Source organism: Saccopteryx leptura, chromosome 2, assembly GCF_036850995.1.
Source record: "Saccopteryx leptura isolate mSacLep1 chromosome 2, mSacLep1_pri_phased_curated, whole genome shotgun sequence".
Lineage (NCBI taxonomy): Eukaryota > Metazoa > Chordata > Mammalia > Chiroptera > Emballonuridae > Saccopteryx > Saccopteryx leptura.
This window is the reverse complement of record NC_089504.1, coordinates 12,712,453-12,733,437: the sequence shown is the minus strand read 5'-3', so window position 1 is coordinate 12,733,437 and position 20,985 is coordinate 12,712,453. Positions and strand designations below refer to the sequence as shown.

At 39.1% G+C, this 20,985-nt stretch overlaps 2 protein-coding genes across 2 annotated transcripts; one reads left to right on the top strand and one right to left on the bottom strand.

The window, feature by feature from the left end:
- Positions 1-2,025: 2,025 nt before the first annotated feature.
- On the top strand, positions 2,026-2,967 carry LOC136391185 (olfactory receptor 1J4-like). Its single transcript, XM_066362705.1, is given in 1 exon segment — positions 2,026-2,967. A coding segment is annotated over 1 exon segment (942 nt).
- Positions 2,968-7,887: 4,920 nt separating this feature from the next.
- On the bottom strand, positions 7,888-8,829 carry LOC136392912 (olfactory receptor 1J1-like). The gene has a single exon (XM_066365594.1). The coding sequence runs from the start codon at positions 8,827-8,829 to the stop codon at positions 7,888-7,890; it is 942 nt and encodes a 313-aa protein (XP_066221691.1).
- Positions 8,830-20,985: the final 12,156 nt, after the last annotated feature.

The window sequence follows — 20,985 nt, the reverse complement described above, 5'->3', positions numbered from 1 at the left end:
ACCTGTGACCGAATAGGCAGAGGTGCCCCATGCTGACTGCCCTACCCCAGCGAGGGGTGAGTCAGGGGCGGCAGGAGCAAGACTCTCAGTAATAGGAGTGTGTGTGCTGATGTTGTAGTCAGTGTAGCTGATTATACATGTATGATTTTTGAATTTTTATACTTTTGAGGGTTTTCAGAGATGTTTACATTCAGTGTTTGAGTTCTATGTGATAAGGGAAGTGTTTAGCAAGTGGCTCCTAGTCAGGTTGTTGATGTGCGTTGTGAGTGTGATTGTGGTTGAGTGATACATCATTGTGTGTTGTATATGTCTCATTTTGTGTATTACTTATGACGTGTATGTATGTATATAAGTGTTTGTGAGCTGAATCACATATCGGTGATCCTTTCCTTAGGATGGGAAGTTAGACACAGGTGACCAATTCTCAAATAAGCAGCGTGTGTGTGCGCGAACGTGTGTGCATTTCTGTGTGTGTGATTTGCACCCATGACCTCATGTATTTCCTGACATGTCCTCCTTCTGCAGCTCCGATGACTGAGAAAACCAAACCCTAAGCAACTTTCTATTGAATGAAACAAATCAGCTGTCATTTCAAGTATTTGAGTGTCAGTTGATTTGAGCTTTGAAACTTTTTCTTTACTTTTATTAAACATCCTAAAGAAAAAACACTTTAGGCATCATGCTGGCAGAACTATCAGCAAAATCTCTGAGAAAGATCACTGAAACTCTGGGAAACTTTCCTCAGTCCCTGGCCTGTTTCCACAACTATGGAAAGGAGAGAAGGACCCTCGCCTCGTGAATCCCAGAGGCGCTCGGGCAGTGTTTGCTGTGCCAACAGAGGTCAGGGTATCTGAGAAGGTTTTGTCAGTTGAAAGTACCTTACTATGCAGGAATTAAATTACTGAGGAAGAGGACAAAGAAGATTTTGACAACTTTGCACCCTCAAAGCTCTAAAATAATATGTTGTACTTGGCTCCCCTAACCAACAAAAGGGGGGATCCCGTGTGTGATGGTTAAGAGCGAGGGTTCTGATCACACACATGTTAGACTAAACCCTGTGAAGTAGCCAATACTTGGTAATTTTTAATTTATAGGAAATGATAGCACATATATATCAGTTGTATTCACTACACATCACATACAGATACAGATATACACACGTGTGTGTGCCAGGCTGTCCCCTACTGCACTGTGTGTGCCTGTAGCATTTGTATTATTTAAGTTTCCTTATCTTAAATGTTAAAAATAGGTAAATGAACAAAAATCCTTTGTAAAGATGTAAAGAGATCTTAAAACCGGGACTGTAAAGATGATGGATGGATTCAATTAGGAACCTTAGATAAAGTCCTCAGCCCAGTGCCGAATGTTCACCAAAATGTTCAGCATTACTAAGAACGGTAGTTTGTGGACTACTCTGGCTTCGGAGCCATTCTGACATCAAGGGCTTTAAATGACCACATGTTTCTAGAGTGACCATGAGTTTACAGCTGCAGGTCAATGGGACCTGGGAGGTCCACAGGAGCAGTGTGACGCCGCTCCAACAACACCAGAGCAGCACTGAGTCTCACGTTACTTTAAGGCACAAATAAGTGAGAGCAGTTTTCCGGGCTCATCCTCTACTTTTGTCACAGTGAGTCAGTGTGGTGTGCCTCTGGCCTGGGGCAGACATTGTCCCTCCATGTCCGTCATGTTCGAATGTCACAGAGGTAGGGACTTTGTTTTTTTTGTTCAGTCCTGCCATCAGTCTTTGTAAGAGGTAAAAAGTTTCGATATTCAATCAATAATGATGAGTGAAATATAGAAGGCCTTCTTGCTTCTGTGTAATGTGGTCTGGTTGGCTGCTTTGGGGTGCAAAGTGTTCCTGGAACCAGACTGTGGTAGAGTGAAGATGAGAAATTAATAGGAGGGAAGTTAAAAATTCCTGGTTTTTCTGTAGAATTAGAGTCTGAAACATGATGTCCCTGGTCATCCTTTCCAGATTGCTGATTGTCCCAAACCTCCTTCCTCCCAGCAGACGGGAGCAGCATGGGGCCCGAGAACCAGAGCAGCGTGTCCGAGTTCCTCCTCCTGGGGCTCCCCATGCGGCCAGGGCAGCAGCGCGGGTTCTTCACCCTGTTCCTGGGCATGTACCTGACCACGGTGCTGGGAAACCTGCTCATCATCCTGCTCATCAGGCTGGACTCCCGCCTGCACACGCCCATGTACTTCTTCCTCAGCCACTTGGCCTTCTCTGACATTTCTCTGTCATCCGTCACTGTCCCGAAGATGCTCACGAACATGCAGACTCGGCGACAATCCATCTCCTATGTGGGATGCATTGCTCAGATGTATTCTTTCATATATTTTGCTTGACTAGACAATTTCCTTCTGGCAGTGATGGCATATGACAGATACGTTGCCATCTGTCATCCTCTACACTACACCACCATCATGAGGGAGGGGCTGTGTGTGCGTCTGCTGGCTGGCTCCTGGATTTTATCCTGTGTCAATGCTCTGTTGCACACCCTCCTCTCAGTCCGACTGTCCTTCTGTGCCAACAACACCATCAGCCACTTCTTCTGTGAACTCACTGCTCTCCTGAGGCTGAGCTGCTCTGACACCTCCCTCAATGAGCTGGTCATCTTCACCGAGGGAGGATTGTTTTCAATTCTGCCTTTGTGTATTATTTTAAGCTCCTATGTCCGTATAGGGACCATTATATTGAGGGTCCCTTCCACTAAGAGACTCTATAAAGCCTTTTCTACCTGCGGCTCACATCTCTTTGTGGTGTCCTTATACTATGGGACACTCGTAGGTGCTTACTTTTTCTCTTCATCATGGGATTCTAAAGACATCATTGCTTCAGTCATGTACACAGTAGTTACCCCCATGCTGAACCCCTTCATCTACAGCCTGAGGAACAGAGATATCAAACAGGCCTTGGAAATGTGTGTCAGAAGGGTTAGTATGCAGTCAGGAGCACAATGATCTCTATTTTCTAAAATATTGTGTGGTCAACAATTCCAGATAATTTTAATAAAATATGCATTCTGTTATCATGTGTAAGTGTTGTTAACATATCAGCCTGGTAAAGTTTTCCACCTAGATTGTTAAAAATTATTTATTCCTAATTATTATTTTTCCTTGTTTATTATCTCTTCTTAGATATATGCAAAATATTGTGCAAAATATTGCACAATTATAAATGTGAATTTGTCATTTATCCTTTGAGATATTTCAGCTTTTATTTATGTCATGGGAACATAATGATTTAACATCATGATCTGGTCCTAATGAACCTGCCTTTTTTTTAAAAGTGATTTCTTTATGCTGGCCTCCACTGGCTTTAAGCTGATTTTTCACAATGTTCCCAACTCACATTGAATGGCATCCATTTTGTAAACTGCAATCAGCCATGGTAAGAATAATTACAATATGAAAATGTGCAAGTTCTTTAAAGTGAGGTCTTTGAAAATAGAGAAAGACTTTTATAAATGTATTTAACAATACTCCATTTCATTTATACTTGGAACATATTTTTAGAAACGGTGTATTTGATACACTTGTTTCACATTTATTCTGTTTTCTTCCTCCTTTTAATTTATTAAGTACATATTTTGTTACTCCAACACCCCTGTTAAACTTATTAATCATACCTTGTTATATTTCATAATTCATATCTGTGTTATATGCTGGATATTACACTTTACTTTCTCCTCAATTATTTAAATTGCATTTTAATATTCAAAACATGAAATTTACCATTTTAGTCCTTTGATGTCTAGAATTTATTGACATTAAGGCCACTCATCACCCATATCTTATTTGTAACCCCTAAAGAACACACTGTAGAACATCAATACATTTAAGTATATATCAGATGTGAAAAAATAATAAAAAAGATATCTATGAATCAATTTGGAGAAATATCAGGATACCTGGTTAAATGGGAAAATAACAATGTGTAAAGGAGCACTTACAGCATGCTAATTTTTAAGTAAACTTGAAAGAAAAACACAATGCACATATGTCTGCCTATTTCAGCACACAGAGCCACAGGAAGAATAAATAGGAACTAATGACATTGTTTATCTATAGGACGTGAGGCAGAAGAAGCAGCTCAGAATGATTATTTGTACAGTTTTAACTATATTGTCTTTTGCCACTGAAAAACAAATACAAGAGATAGTGAATAAGGCAAGGTAAAATAAACAAAGCAAATGGCCCTGGTCGGTTGCCCCAGTGGTAGAGCGTCAGCCCAGCATGTGGAAGTCCCATCTTTAATCCCCAGCCAAGGCACACAGGAGAAGCACCCACCACTTCTCCACCCTTCCCCTCACCTTTCTCTTTGTCTCTCTCTCTTCCCCTCTTACAACCAAGGCTCCATTGGAGCAAATCAGGCCGAAGTGCTGAGAATGGCTCCATGGCCTCTGCCTCATGTGCTAGAATTGCTCCAATTTCAGCGGAGTAATACACCAGACGGGGCCAGCATTGTCTCTTGGTGGGCATGCCGGGTGGATCCGGTTGGGCACATATGAAAATCTATCTCTTTGCCTCCCCACCTTCCTTTTCACTTCAGAAAATATAAATAAATAAATTGAATAAATAAATAAACAAACAAAACAAATAAATCTAAATATACAGCAAATTACCACCATGATTAGAATAATGGGGGAAATAAAATAAGTCACCTAAGTGATTATTGAACCCAGAAGCGTGTCTATATACAATCACAATTAAAAAAACAAAACTAAAAACATTGCTACACAAAAACACAGGCACCTCCATGTTCATCACAGCATTATTCATAGTGGCCAAGACATGGAAACAACCAAAGTGTCTCTCAATAGAGAATTGGATAAAGAAGAGGTAGTACATATATGCAATAGAATACTACTGAGCCATAGCAAGTGATGACATATTGCCATTTACAACAATTTGGAAGGGACTTGAGAACATTATACTAAGTGAAGTAAGCAAATCAGAAAAAGTTAATAACCATGTAATTTCACACGTAAGTAGAATATAAAATTGAGACTCATGGACATAGATTAGAGCGAAGTGGTTACCACAGGTTGACTCGGGGGAAAGGGAGTGAAGAGGGTCAAATACAGGAGGACAAAAATGATTTAATGTTAGGTGATGAGTACACAACATAATCAAAAGTTCAAATGCTATAGAAATGTTTGCCTAAAACTTATGCACTCTGACTGATCAATGTTACCCCATTAAATATAATTTTCTTGGAAAAATTTTAAAAATGAATGAAAGTGAAGTTTTAAATAAAAGGTGTTACTCAGAAGATGTAATATTTTCTCAATTTATTTAGTTGAGGATTTGTCTTCCTCCTCTGCTGAACAACAACTCCTAGGGATCCCATAAATTCACTTCTAACCCTCAAGTATCAGAAAGGGCAAAGATTAGTTTTCATCACAGCCTCAGTTCTACACTTAAATTTCCCTTTCCTTCATGGAATCCAGGTGAAGGAAAGACTCTGAGGTCCAGGAAGTTGTCAGAATGGTTTTATAATCTCTTTCCAACTCACTTTCCCGAAGTCTAGTTGCATTTGTTGTGCCCACCCTTGGATGACGGACATGGGAGGAAACGTGAGAAAGGGGTGACAATAATATGCTTCTTTGGTTGCTACCATACTAAAGAGGTTTTGCCTTGTCAAGACCTGGCTGGTGGTTAAAACTAACTCATTCTTTTGTTGCCATTTGATGGCAATCTGTCATTATTTCTATAGCTGAGTAGTATTCCGTTGTATATATGTATCACATCTTTATTCAATCCACTATTAAAGGACACTTTGGTTGTTTCCTTGTCTTGGCCACTACGAATAATGCTGTGATGAACATGAAGGCGCATGTGTCTTTGCATACCAATGTTTTTAGGTTTTTCTTTATTGTGTCCAGGCCAGGGGACATTCAGAGGCTTCCACACTAGACTGCCATGCCACACATCCTCTGTATATAACTAAATTATATTTTCTTCCTGTGAATGTTTCTCCCCATACCCCCCAGTTTGGAAGTGGCACATCCCCAACACATCTCTTATTCTATCTTGGAATCTCCTAGATGTTCAAATAGGGTCTTGGGAGGAACTGAAAGTGGTAACGTATCAGTTCTCTCTCACACACAATCCACCTGTGGTCCATAGGACTCACTGTTGCTTTTATTGCCCACTATGAAAATAAGTGAAGGTATTTCCCAAACCTAACTCTCTCTCTCTCCATCCTCTCATTTTATCTTTTCCATTGCCCTTCACTCTCATAAAACCAAGAGATATATACCAAACTCTCCAAATGTGGCTTTTCCCACTAAGGTTAATGTGAGTAGGAAGTAACTTCCTCCAAGAGAGAACACAATTGCTCACCACACAGTTTTGTCCAAAAGAAACAGCTTTAACAAGAACCTCTCATCTCTATCTCTAAGCGCTTTTTAAATCCACATCTAGATTCAGAGGCTCAAAAGTTAGAAAATTGATTATTAGGTATTTCTTATAAACATCCTTAGGTTCTGTCTTACAACTCACTTTGGTATCTGGTGTCCCTGAAATCTTGGTGCCTCAGTTGGAAGTTCCGGTTGTACATCTTGAGACATGCAGCTTCCTCTGCCTGTTGTCATCAGGACAAGATAGAACGTTGTATGTCTAGAAGATTCTGATTTCTTAAGTCTTTGGTAACACAACACCTTGGCTGGACAGTTTGTCCTATATCCTCACCACTACACTGAGCTAATCATTCCTCTTCAGAACACAGTGATCTATGTAAATAGTTATAGTCTTTTGTTAAATTGCTTCAGAATAAGACAGCCAAGATTCAAGTCTTTCTTTCACTAATTGCAATACTTAAGTGTTCTTCACCTCTTCGAGAGTTTTTCCAACACATCTCTTAGGGTTGTTCTCAGAATTAAAAGTGATGATTTTGGCCCTAACAGGCTGGCTCAGTGTAAGAACATCAGCCTGGTGTGTGGAAGTCCTGGGTTCAATTCCCCATCAGGGCATATGAGAGATGCAATCATCTGCTTGTTTCTCCACCTCACCCACTCTTCCTCCTCCTCTCTTTCTCTCCCCCACTCCCCATCCTACAACCATGGCTCAATGGCTCGACTGGTAAGAGAACAATGACCCTGGGTGCTAAGTATGGTTCCATGGGGCCTCTGCTAAAAATAGCTCAGTTGTGAGCGTGGCCCCAGATGGGTAGAGCATCGGTCCAGATGGGGTTGCCAGGTGGATCCCAGTTGGAGTACATGCGGGAGTCTGTCTCTCTATCTCCCCTCCTCTCACATGCAAAAAAAAAGGAAAAAAAGTGATAAATAAAAAAGTGATAATTTCAGTGCATATTAAGCTCTCTGATTGGTACCTGAAATAATGAAGTGATATTTATTTTGCTGCTGAATATCTGCATGTGTTAGGGAGAAAGGATGTGTGAGATATATTTGTAAAGGGCAAGAAAGAAGTATGTTAGTCATTCTGTAAGTAAAATTTAATACCTACTCCCTGAAAATTCTAGAAGGACTCAGTGTCCCTGGATTTGTGAGTGCCTGGGAAAAGAGAAACCATATTATCATCAAAATGAGAAATTCTCTAACAATATGAAAAATCCAACACATTTTTACAACAAAACGTGGAGGAAAAGCCAGCCCTGGTAGCTTCTATTTATTGAGACCAGCCAAAGTGACACAGCACCCTCAAAGTAGCTTACAATCCCCATTATCCAAAAAAAGAGCAATTAAGTCCTATAAGCATATCCTGTTTTTCCAGCCCCCAACAGCTCCAAGATTACTGTCAGCCAGGGTTCATGAGTGACAGCTATAGAAGGAAGATGAGTGAGCTATATTTTTGTTATTGACACGTTATTAAGGAAACAAGATCACATGAGCATTTTTTTTAAAAAAAAGGTAGGTATCATTTGGAAGAATATGTTTTCTTATTCAAGAGTTTTCTCAAGGCCCCTTTCATGTCCTTATTTCTCAGGCTATAAATAAAGGGGTTCAGCATGGGAGTGACCACTGTGTATATCACTGAAGCGATTATGTTATTCTCATTGGTGTTGTTGGATGAAGGAAGAAAATATAGACCAATAATTGTCCCATAATAGAGAGTCACTACTAAGAGATGAGATCCACATGTAGATAAGGCTTTGTAGATGCCGTTGGCAGATGGAACTCGGAGGATGGCGTTCCCGATGTGGCCATAAGAAACCAGGATGCATAAGAACGGAAGCATAATGGCAGTTGATCCTGCAGTAAAGATTACCCACTGGTTGAGGGAAGTGTCTGAGCAGGACAATTTGAGAAGGGCAGCAAGGTCACAGAAGAAGTGGGGGACAGTGTGGTCAGCACAGAAGGACAGCCGGGCTAGGAGGAGGGTGTGTAACAGAGCACAAGTGCAAGCAATGACCCAGGACCCAACCACTAGCATGACACACACGCTCTGACTCATGATGGTGGTGTACTGCAGAGGGTGGCAGATGGCCACGTACCTGTCGTACGCCATTGAAGTAATCAAGAAACTGTCCAAATCGGCAAAGAATATAAAAAAATATGTCTGTGAAATGCAGCCTTCATAGCCGATAGATAGGTGCTGGGTTTGCATGTTCATGAGCATCTTAGGGACGGTGACAGAAGAGAAATTGATATCCGTGAAGGCCAAGTGGCTGAGGAAGAAGTACATGGGCGTGTGCAGGTGGGAGTCCAGCCTAATGAGCAGGATGATGAGCAGGTTGCCCAGCACCGTGGTCAGGTACATGCCCAGGAACAGGGTGAAGAACCCGCGCTGCTGCCCTGGCCGCATGGGGAGCCCCAGGAGGAGGAACTCGGACACGCTGCTCTGGTTCTCGGGCCCCATGCTGCTATACTAGCTGGAGGGCACTGGTGGAAAAGGTGGTTCATTAATTGTAGACCTAGAATCTATCATACAGATAATTAATGCATGCACAATATAAATTTGTTGACCAAATAAAAGGTGGCACATCCAAATTAAATTCATCATGGCAGCCTCTTTAAGAAACTTATATCAGGCCTTATTTAAGACCTAGGTTAAAAACTAATAATCCTGGAGCCCCATGTTATTTAGTTGCTACATGGCAAAACTTTCAAAGAAATGCATTTGAAAAGTAAGAAATAACTTTGAAAAGGAATTCTCATCTTTTCAGTATCTCTAAAATATCATGTAAGTAAATTATTTCCTAACCCCAATCATTAATTATTAAAATATACATATATTTTTAAAAGGTAGAAATTCAACCTAACATATCAAAGCTTACTGTATAGCTATGTTGATTATAACAAATACTGTATTTTAACAGAGGTAAACCAATAAAATAGTGGAGGGAAATGGAAAGCCTAGGAACAGACACATTTATAATAAGTTGTTTGCAATTCACAAAGTAGCATTATACGTCAGTGAAAACAATACAGACTCTTGCTGAGGCAGTTGTCTTTCTGTAAGGGGAAAATCACATTATATTCCTATCTCACACCATACATTTTTTAAAATCTCGGAAGTATTAAAGACCTAAATAAAACAAGCAAAATTTCAAAAACATTAGAAAAAAATTTGTAGATTACATTATAATCTTAGGTTAGTGACACATTTCTTAATCAAGAACCCCAAAGCATACAACATAAAAATAAATTTGATTGCATGAAAATAAAGTTTCTTTAGTACAACAACCATCACCACTGTACCAAAGCCACATAGAGACAAGCTTGGATGGGAGAATTCACACTGCCCAGAGTCAGCAAAAGATTAGTACTCGGGACGCATGCAGAACTCCTGGGAATGAATAAGGACAAGACAAAAAGTTCAATCAATATGAGCCAGAAATCACAGTAAAATGGAGTCAAGATAGCCAATAAATTAAAAGAGTATTTATTTTCCAAGTGATGGGAGATGCAAAATTGAACCACAGTGAAATAACACTGATAAAAAATTTTAAATATAGATGAGCACATCATGCAACAACAAGCATGTGAAGGAAATTATCAGACATTGTTATTAGATGTTTAAAGCAGTTTCTCTACTTTGAATACATCTTACAAAGTTGAAGATTTATAGCCTCTTTGATATGCTAGCTTTCTCCATCAGTGTTGTAGAAAAATGCTCACACTTCTTCACAAGGAAGAGGAAGACATCATTATTTGCAACTTTGTAATAGTAAAGAACTCAAACAGTTAATTGTCCAGTAGTCAAAAAGTAGATTAACTGAGGTTAGTCTAGTCATACAATCAACCCTATCAATCCAGCAGTGAAACTGAATGGACTCTATACCACAGTGTCCACAAGGATATATCTTTAAAAATTAATTTTGGGTTAAAATTGATGCAAAATTGCCTGACCTGTGGTGGCGCAGTGCATAGAGAATAAACCTGGATTACTGAGGTTGCCGGTGTGAAACCCTGGGCTTACCAGGTCAAAACACATATGAGAATCAAGTACTACAAGTTGATGCTTTCCATTCCTCCCCATCCCCTTCTCTCTCTCTCTCCTTTCTTCAAAAATCAATCAGTAAAAAATTAATAATAAATAGATGCAAAATTATACATTCAGTATGATATCATATCAAAACACTCAACAACGCTATATTATTTGTGGTACATATATGTGATAAATGTAGAAAAACTAGTAAAAGGTATAAAAAAACTTCATGGTAGCAGTGAACCCTATCAAGAAGGAGGAATGAAATGGGGGCAGGTGGATGGTGCTTTGGCTGTGTCTGCAACATTCTATGTTGTTGGTTTTAATTGTCAAAATAAATGTGGCAACATGCTAATATTTGTGAAACCTGAGTGTGAATACGTGGGCTCATGTATTTTATTAAGTTTTTCAATACTAAATAATCAAGATTTTGTTCTAAATAAAAGAGAAACATGCCTAAGATCACATTCTACAGAGAATGTTCCTGGTTGAGAAGGGTGAGGTAGAGGATGAGGGGTGGAGGCAGAGTGGAGAGTGAAGAAGGTTCAGACCTAGGAAACATCTGTCTGGGTAAAGCCAGTTCAAAATCATATGCTGTCTGTTTGATTGGGGCCCTGCACAGCATGGTAATATTTAGACCCTTACAGAATGACTTCATAATAATCAATGTTATAAAGACTGTGTGTCTCCCTCTATTATTCCCTGTCCATTTCCAGTATTCCTTGAATCTAATACTTTCCCACCAGCAGTTTAGATATGTTTTAATATTAAAGTTTTATGCAACCCCTTGAACCAACCTCTATAGCCTATGGGCAAATTGTCAATCCCACTGGCATGTGGCAAAGGCCAAATCTTCTGCTCTTCAGCCAGTTAGTCAAGACTAAGAAAACTATTGTCATAATGATGCTATAAGAGGCACAGATTCCATGCCCTGGTCATCGTGTCCCATTTAATGAAGGGACAAAGACTGTTTCTGTTATTCCTACATAAACATACTCCATCCACCACAAGGAAGAGAAACAGGAAAAGAAGATAATGCCCAGAGTTCTACCATCACTTTGTCAACTGGCTTCAAAAGGCAACCCTGTGCCATCGGACCTGGTTCTGCCATTCCCAACTGAGTGAAAGGAAGAGTGTAATTATTAGCCAACTTAATCCAGTAAATAAAAATTCATGCCAAATGGTGACTTTCAATGACTGTAGCAAAAAAGCCAACCAGCCCCATAAAATATCTGGAACCAGATATCAAGTCAGAATATTAACAAATGTTTAATCCAGTTGTTCTCAAACTTTTTGAAGTCAGGGCACATTTAAAATCCTACAAATAATTGTAGGTACACTATATACAAATTTCTGAGAACTATGTTATAATAATTAAGTCAAATATTAAAGAAAAAATATATAATGTCCAAGCAAGCTTTTATGGTAATTAAATGAAATATATACAATAAAATTAAATTTATTTTTAAATTTATTAAGAAACGTTTTTATGTTACAGTTTTTTAGTTATGCTTCTTTAGCATTCTTAAAAACAGGGGTTAAAAATTTTTTTTAATGACAAAAAGTTATCTTTTTATATATATAGATACAGTCTTAGTAATATTTAGTAAATTCAACAGGTCCCGGTGTGAATGTATTAAGTATTTTCATTGCTGTGTTTATGAGAAACATGAGCCTGATGTGTTGTGGCGATTTCTTCAATGTTTGGGCATATATTTGAAAGGCAGACTCTCATTTCCTCATCAATACATTGAAGAATTCCTCTCTTTTTACTCTTGTGTTGAGTGCAGAAAACCCCCACCATACATATCATCTTAACTTGACACCAAACAAAGGATAGAAGAAACTTGCTGATGTTATTTTTGAGGCCCAACATATGGTCAGTTCTTGAGAATGTTCCATGTACACTAGAGAAAAATGTATACTCTGTCACTTTGGGATGAAATGTCCTGTAGGTGTCTATCATATCTGGTTGCTCTAGTGTTTCATTTAAGGCCAATATTTCTTTATTTATTTTCTGTTTGGATGAGTGATCTAGAGCCATCAGTGGTGTATTGAGCTCTCTAAGTATGATTGTATTTTTGTCAGTTTTTGTTTTTAGGTCGGTCAGTAGCTGTCTTATATATTTTGGTGCTCCTTAGTTTGGTGCATATATATTAAGAATTGTTATGTCTTCTTGATTCAGTGTCCGCTTAATCATTATGAAATGACCATTTTTGTCTCTGATTACTTATGCTGTCTTGTAGTCAGCATTGTTAGATATGAGTATTGCTACACCTGCTTTTTTTTGGATGTTATTTGCTTGAAGTATTGTTTTCCAGCGTTTCAATTTTAATTCATTTTTATCCTTGTTGCTTAGATGTGTTTCTTGCAGGCAGCATACAGTTGAATTTTCTTTCTTAATCCATTCTGCTACTCTGTCTTTTTATTGGTGAGTTCAATCCATTTACATTTGGTGTAATTATTGACATTTGAGGGTTTCCTATTGCCATTTTATATATTGCTTTCTGATAGTTTTGTATCTTGTTAGGTTCTAAACAACATACTCTTAAAAATGAGTGGGTCAAAGAAGAAATAAGCACAGAGATCAAAAGATACAAACAGACAAATGAAAATAACAGTACAACATATCAGAATCTCTAGGATGCAGCAAAAGCAGTAATAAGAGAAAAGTTCATATCGCTATGGGCCTATATGAACAAACAAGAGAGAACCCAAGTAAACCACTTAACTTCACATTATAAAAAACTAGAAAAAGAAGAACAAAGACAACCCAAAACCAGCCAAAGAAAGTAAATAATAAAAATCACAGCAGAAATAAATGAAATAGAGAACAGAAAAACTATAGAAAAATTTAATAAAACAAGGAGCTTGTTCTTTGAAAAGATCAACAAGATTGACAAACCCTTGGCAAGACTCACCAAGGAAAAAAGAGAAAGGACTTATAAAAACAAAAAACAAAATTAAAGAGGAGAAATCACCACAGATATTATCGATATACAAAGAATTATTGTAGAATACTATGAAAAACTATATGCCACCAAATTCAACAATCTAGAAGAAATGGATAAATTCCTAGAACAATACAATCTTCCTAGACTAAGCCATGAAGAATCAGAAAGCCTAAACAGACCAATAAGCAGGGAGGAAATAGAAAAAAACTATTAAAAACCTCCCCAAAAATAAAAGTCCAGGGCCAAACGGCTATACTAGTGAATTCTATCAAACATTCAAAGAACACTTGATTCCTATTCTACTCAAAGTCTTCCAAAAAATTGAAGAAGAAGCAATACTGCCAAACACTTTTTATGAGGCCAACATTACCCTCATACCAAAACCTGGCAAGGACAGCACAAAAAAAGAAAACTACAGACCAATATCTCTAATGAAAACAGATGCTAAAATACTAAATAAAATACTAGCAAATCAAATACAACAACATATTAAAAAATAATACATCATGATCAAATGGGAATCATCCCAGAATCTCAATGATGGTTCTACATATGTAAAACGGTTACCGTAATACACCATATCAACAAAACAAAGAACAAAAACCACACGATCTTATCAATAGATGCAGAAAAGGCATTCGATAAAATACAACACAACTTTATGTTTAAAACACTCAACAAAATGGGGATAAAAAGAAAATATCTCAATGTGATAAAGGCCATTTATGATAAACCATCAGCTAACATCATATTAAATGGCATAAAACTGAGGACTTTCCACCTTAAATCAGGAACAAGACAGCATTGCCCACTCTCTCCACTCTTATTCAATATAGTGCTGGAAGTTCTAGCCAGAGCAATCAGACAAGAGAAAAAAATAAAAGGCATTCATATTGGAAAAGAAAAAGTAAAGGTTTCACTTTTTGCAGATGATATGATCCTATACATCGAAAACCCCAGAGACTCCACAAAAAGATTACTAGAAACAATAAACCAATACAGTAAGGTTGCAAGATACAAGATAAATATATATACAAAAGTCCATTCCCCTCCTATATGCCAACAATGAAACATCAGAAAAGAAACAAAAAAAAATTCCCTTCAAGGTTGCAACTAAAATAATAAAATACCTAGGAATAAACATAACAAAGAATGTAAAGGACCTATATAATGAAAACTACAAAGCATTGTTAAAGGAAATTGAAAAAGATACAATGAAATGGAAAAACATTCCTTGTTCTTGGATAGGAAGAATAAATATAATCAAAATGACCATATTACCCAAAGCAATATACAAATTCAATGCAATTCCCATCAAAATTCCAATGACATTTTTTAAAGAAATGGAACAAAAAATTATCAGATTTATATGGAACTATAAAAAGCCAAATAGCCAAAGCAATCCTATGGAAAAAAAGAAACTGGGGGCATTACCATACCTGACTTCAAATTATATTATAGATCCATGACAATCAAAACAGCATGGTATTGGCAAAAAATAGACACTCAGACAGAGTAGAAAGCCCAGAAATAAAACCACATATATATGGTCAAATATTTTTTGATAAAGGGGCCAACAATATACAATGGAGAAAAGAAAGCCTCTTCAACAAATGGTGCTGGGGAAACTGGAAGGCCACATACAAAAGAATGAAACTTGACTACAGTTTGTCCCCTTGTACTAAAATTAACTCCAAATGGATCAAAGACCTAAATATAAGACCTGAAACAATAAAGTACATAGAAGAAAACATAGGTACTAATCTCATGGACCTTGGTTTTAAAGAGCATTTTTAAGAATTTGACTCCAAAGGCAAGGGAAGTGAAGGCAAAGATAAATGAATGAGACCACATCAGACTAAGAAGTTTTTGCACATTAAGAGAAACTGACAACAAAACAAACAGACAACCAACTAAATGGGAGATGATATTTTCAAACAACAGTTCAGATAAGGGCCTAATATGAAAAATATACAAAAAACTCATAAAACTCAACAACAAACAAACAAACAATCCAATAAAAAAAATGGGAAGAGGACATGAACAGACACTTCTCTCAGGAAGAAATACAAATGGCCAACAGATATATGAAAAGATTCTCATCTTCATTAGTTATTAGAGAAATGCAAATCAAAACTACAATTAGATACCACCTCACACCTGTTAGATTAGCTATTATCAACAAGACAGGTAATAACAAGTGTTGGAGAGGCTGTTTAGAAAAAGGAATCCTCGTTCACTGTTGGTGGGAATGTAAAGTAATACAACCATTATGGAAGAAAGTATGGTGGTTCCTCAAAAAACTAAAAATAGAACTACCTTATGACCCAGTAATTCCTCTACTGGGTATATACCCCAAAAACTTAAAAACATTGGTATGTAAAGACACATGCAGCCCATGTTCATTATAGCATTGTTCACAGTGGCCAAGACATGGAAACAACCAAAAAGCCCTTCAATAAATGACTGGATAAAGGAGATGTGGTGCATCCATACATAGGTAGAACATAAAAACGAGACTAAAAGACATGAAGAAGAGTGTGGTGGTTATGGGGGAGGGAGGAGTGGAAGGGAGAGGGGGGAGGGGAGAGACACAAAGAAAACCAGATAGAAGGTGACGGAAGACAATTTGACTTTGGGTGATGGGTATGCAACATAAATAAATGTCAAAATAACCTGGAGATGTTTTCTCTGAACATATGTACCCTGATATATTAATGTCACCCCATTAAAATTAATTTTAAAAATGTTAATAGTAACTCCAAAAACCTTGTTGGTTTTGTGGTTTTCAACAGGCACATATTTCTCTAGAATAACATAGGGTGCACCTGGAAATCTTCTAGTGTGTACCAGCACACCCTGGCACACACTTTGAGAACCATTTGCTTAATCATTAGGTCTCCAGAAACAGGTACACGTCATTTGGTACTTATTCCTGGAGACAAAGAAGGCTTCCTTCACACATTCCAGCACTTTGAACCCAAACCTGAACCCATAACCTCCATGGGTCATGGGAAAGGAGAGAAGAAATACTCTCTTATATTTCTTGAGATTCTTCAAATTAACTGGGTCAGTTTTACTTAGGGGACATGCAGAACCACATCCACATGTAGTGTGACTTCCAGAACATTGAGGCTTCCATATCCTTTCCTAAAACACTCCTTCAATAGCCTGCTGATAACTTCAATTCTTTCAGCAGAGTGAAAGGCTTTAAGGTCCTGAACACAGATCAGGTTTAAAGGTAAGTATTCCCGGAACAGACAGTCCTCTGTTCAACACTCTCACTGAGATGACATGGCTGGGAGCCATACATTTTGGGGGCCAGCTTTGGACAGCTGAACAAGGGCATTGGCCTCAGAGGAAGTGAGGAGGGATAGGGCTGAGGGGTGGAGACTGCAAGCAGAGTGAAAGCAGAGGCTACAGACCCTGAAAGCAAATTTATTATCTTTCCAGTTTGGCTGAGATGGCTGCGATAAGGCTAGAAATAGTCACATTGTTAATAAAATATGATTTAGAGGCCCTGGCCAGTTGGCTCGGTGGTAGAGCGTCAGCCTGGCGTGCGGGAGTCCTGGGTTCGATTCCCGGCCGGGGCACACAGGAGAAGCGCCCATCTGCTTCCTCTCTGTCTCTCTCTTCCCCTCCCTTCCTCTCTGTCTCTCTCTTCCCCTCCCACAGCCAAGGCTCCATTGGAGCAAAGTTTTCCCGGGCGCTGAGAATGGCTCTGTGGCCTCTGCCTCATGTGCTAGAATGGCTCTGATTGCGGCAGAGCGATGCCCCAGATGGGCAGAGCATTGCCCCGTGGTGGGCATGCCGGGTGGATTCCGGTCGGGTGCATGCGGGAGTCTGTCTGACTGCCTCCCCGTTTCCAACTTAAGAAAAATACAAAAAAAGAAAAAAAAATGATTTAGCACCTAATTTATACCAGGTGCTTTTCAAATAATGCTCACTTCTTTCTACAATCTTTCATAGGTGTTCGAAGTCTCATGTTGTAGAGGAGAGAACTGGGACCCAGTGATGAAACTTGCCCAATATATGCTGACCTGGTATTGATCCTAGATCTATCTGGCTTCAAAGACTAAATCCTGTCATTAACTATATCCTCGAGTAAGAGAGTCCTTGCTTCCTGAAAGCACTCTAAAAAAATTTTTTTTAATTCAGTGACAGGCAGGGAGGCAGAGACGAACTTTTGCATGCACCCCAACCAGGATCCACCCAGTAAGCCTCCTATCAGGCAATGTTTCGCATGTCTGGACTTGCTCCATTGCTCACCAACCAAGCTATTTTAGTGCCAGAGGCAAGGCCATGGAGCCATCTTCGACACCCAAGGCCAACTTGCTCCAAAGAAGTCATGGCTGTGGGAGGAAAGGAGAGAGAACGAGAGGGGGAAGGGTGGAGAAGCAAATAGTCACTTCTCCTGTGTGCCCTGACCTGGAATCAAACCAGAAATGTCCACACGCTGAGCCGATGATCTGCTGAGCCAATGGGCCAGTGCCAAAATTTTCAGAAATATATCAGGAAGTTTGAGAATGAAATATATGTGCCTAGATGTTAATGTCAATAATAAATTACATTAACAATTATAATAAAAACCATTCATGAATCATATTGATTGTGGAAACAGGCCAACTGCTGTGATATATTACTTTATATTATATCAGCATGACAGGATCACATAAAAAGGCATTATTCTTATTTAAGTGGTTGGAGATCAGGGCTTACAGGGTGTAAATAATTTACCTAAAACATTCATCATGAAAATTATGGACAGGCCATTCAACCCCAGGTTTATCTGATTTCAAACCCATGTTCCTAACCACCATACTACATTTTCTCCAGCAGAGCATGATTTTACCCCAAAAATGACATCTGCTTTTCATTGAAGAGAAGAAGATGGATTTTATAATTCCCTAAAAGATGTATTTGAACAGATGTATGCCTTAGTCCCTCATCAGATGACGGAAAGTGAGTAGAGAAGCTAGGATACCACCTACTGACTTTACAAAGACAGTTGTTCTTAAAGCAAATTTCTCAGGGCTCCAGGACAAAGGCAGATCAGACCCTGGCTGATGCTTCTGATGGACTCCCGAGTTTCAACCAATAAGGGAAAGGCTAGGCAGCTATGGGACACATCTATGGAAATGATAACACATAACCAATAAAAGGAGGTCATGAAAAGCTTATATTATAATAATTGAAAGAACACAATAGGAAAGTATACACTAGCATGTTTGCAATCCTTCACAAAAAATACAGAGCACTTTCTTTTTCAACCTGAAAGGTCATGCTCATAGCTTGGATGCCGGTCAGATAGGCAGCAAAACTATGAAAGGAATAACATTTCCCTAGATAGGATAGTACCAACCCCGAGGAACTAAAATTATTCCATCCACATAAGTTATTCAAGAGAACACAACAAAATTATATAAAGTGCCCAGCACAGCTCTCTCTCTCTCTCTCTCTCTCTCTCTCTCTCTCTCTCTCACACACACACACACACACACACACACACACACACACACACTTTGCTGAGTGGAGCTTACAAGAACTGCACTTACCTAGCTTGGGAGTGATAGGTTCAAATACTGTCATTCCCAGGTTATGAACTAATATTTCATTTTCTTTCCAAAAGGCTTAGAGCTGGGAAAGAAAGAAAAGCCACAGCTCAACCATGAAGTGGGGACAAGGTCACTTGTCTTTTAAACCAGATCCAAGCAATGACAAAGATATCTACTTCAATCAGCCAGATTGGGAACCCAGGAGACCAGAGTCACAAATTTTTTTGGTGAGAGACAAGAGACAATTTGGGAGTAATTACTGTGTTTCCTTAACTATTCTCAGCGGAGAGATGCCTTAGCCATACTAAAGATAATCAACTCCTTTGGGAATATAAATGAGAACTTTTATATCTACAATTTTGTTTATTTATAAAGAATTTTCACATCTATGAGCTCATTTAACCCTCACCATAATTCTTGAGGGAGATAATATTTTCTCTTTTTATTGAGTGTGAGACTGTCTCAAAAATAATGGCCCAATGAGGATTCAAACCCCAACTCAGGAACTTCAGACCCACAGTCTGGTTCCATTGCACATGAAGCCTCTCTGAACCACTGGGCTCTGCCGCCTACGGCCTCTTCCTCCTCATATTCAGTCTGGAACCGGAAGGAGAGCTGCTATTAATCCCTGGGCAATAAAAGCGCTTTTCAAGGAAGAGTTGGGTTTCTGTTTTTCAGAAATAGATTTCTTTTCTTCTTAAAGAAATATCTGCATGCATACAGGGATAATTATTGCACAGTCATGACACATAATAATAGTGGGCACATCTCAGGGTTCAAAACCTATTCTAACCATAAGAATGAGTGAGAAGCCTTCTGAGACCTACTCCATTAAGACTGGCAAATACAGAGAAGAGTTACAGAATCAAGGAGAGGACAGAGCATTTTATTCATTATTTTCCAGTAATTCATTCATTCATTTACTCGTTCATAAAAATAGCGTGTATTTACTATACAGCAAGGATTTTGTGAGGACTATGAGTATTTATTTATTTATTTAGGAAGTGAGAGGCAGGGAGGCAGAGACAGACTCTGGTATGCACAACAGCTGGGACCCACCTAGCAAGCCCACTACTGGGTGGTGCTCTGCCTGACTGGGCCTCAGCTCTGTTGTTTGACAACCGAGCTAATTTAGCAACTGAGGCGAGGCCATGAAGCCATCCTCAGTGGTCAGGGCCAAGTTTGCTCAAATCATTTGAGCCATGGCCTTGAGAGGGGAAGAAGAGAGAGAGCGAGATGGTGTGGAGGGGTGGAGAATGGTCAGTTTTTCTGTGTGCTGTGACCAGGAATCAAACTTGAGACTTCCACACACTGGGCTAATGTTCTGCTGAGCCAAATGGCCAGGGTCTGGTGGGTATATATACTACCCACAAAAATTAGGAGATATTTAAAAATGAACACGAAGTGATAAAAATATTCCCTAATTTTTGTGAGCAGTGTATTTGAAAACACCAGGTTCTTTTTCTCTCAAAGAGCCCAATCTAATTAATGAACAAGCTGGACAAAAGTGTGTGTGGAAAATACGTTAATAAAGTCTGTATGGGAGGCAGCAAGATGGTGATGGAGTAGGCAGACATATCAACTTCCACCTCCCAGAACCAAAGTGGATTACAACCTAATTTTAACAACCATCATCTGGAAAAGCCAACTTTGGATGAAACTAAGAGGACTCTTTAACCAAGGAACACCGAAGAAGCCACACAGAGACTGGTAGGAAAAGCAGAAACACAGAGAGGGCTGCCCAACTCCCAGCAGCGAACAGCAGCCGGGGGGACTCATGTGATGGGAAGTGAGTTTAGCAGAAGGGGAGGGCCCTGGGCCCCAGGAACAAAGCCCCAGCCTGCAGCCTCAAAGCCTAGGAAAAGCATATGGACAGTTTTTAGCTGCAAAACAAGTCAGGATACTGTTTGTGAGAAAGAGACAGACTTCTCAGAACCAGAATTCTTCTTAAAGGGACAATGCAGAAAACCGCTTTCACAACCACCCACCCGGGGCTTCGAGGAACAGGAAGAGAGGAGAGGACCAGAGTAGCAGGAAGAGAGTGTAATCTAGGAGGCACAGGCAGAAACACTTTG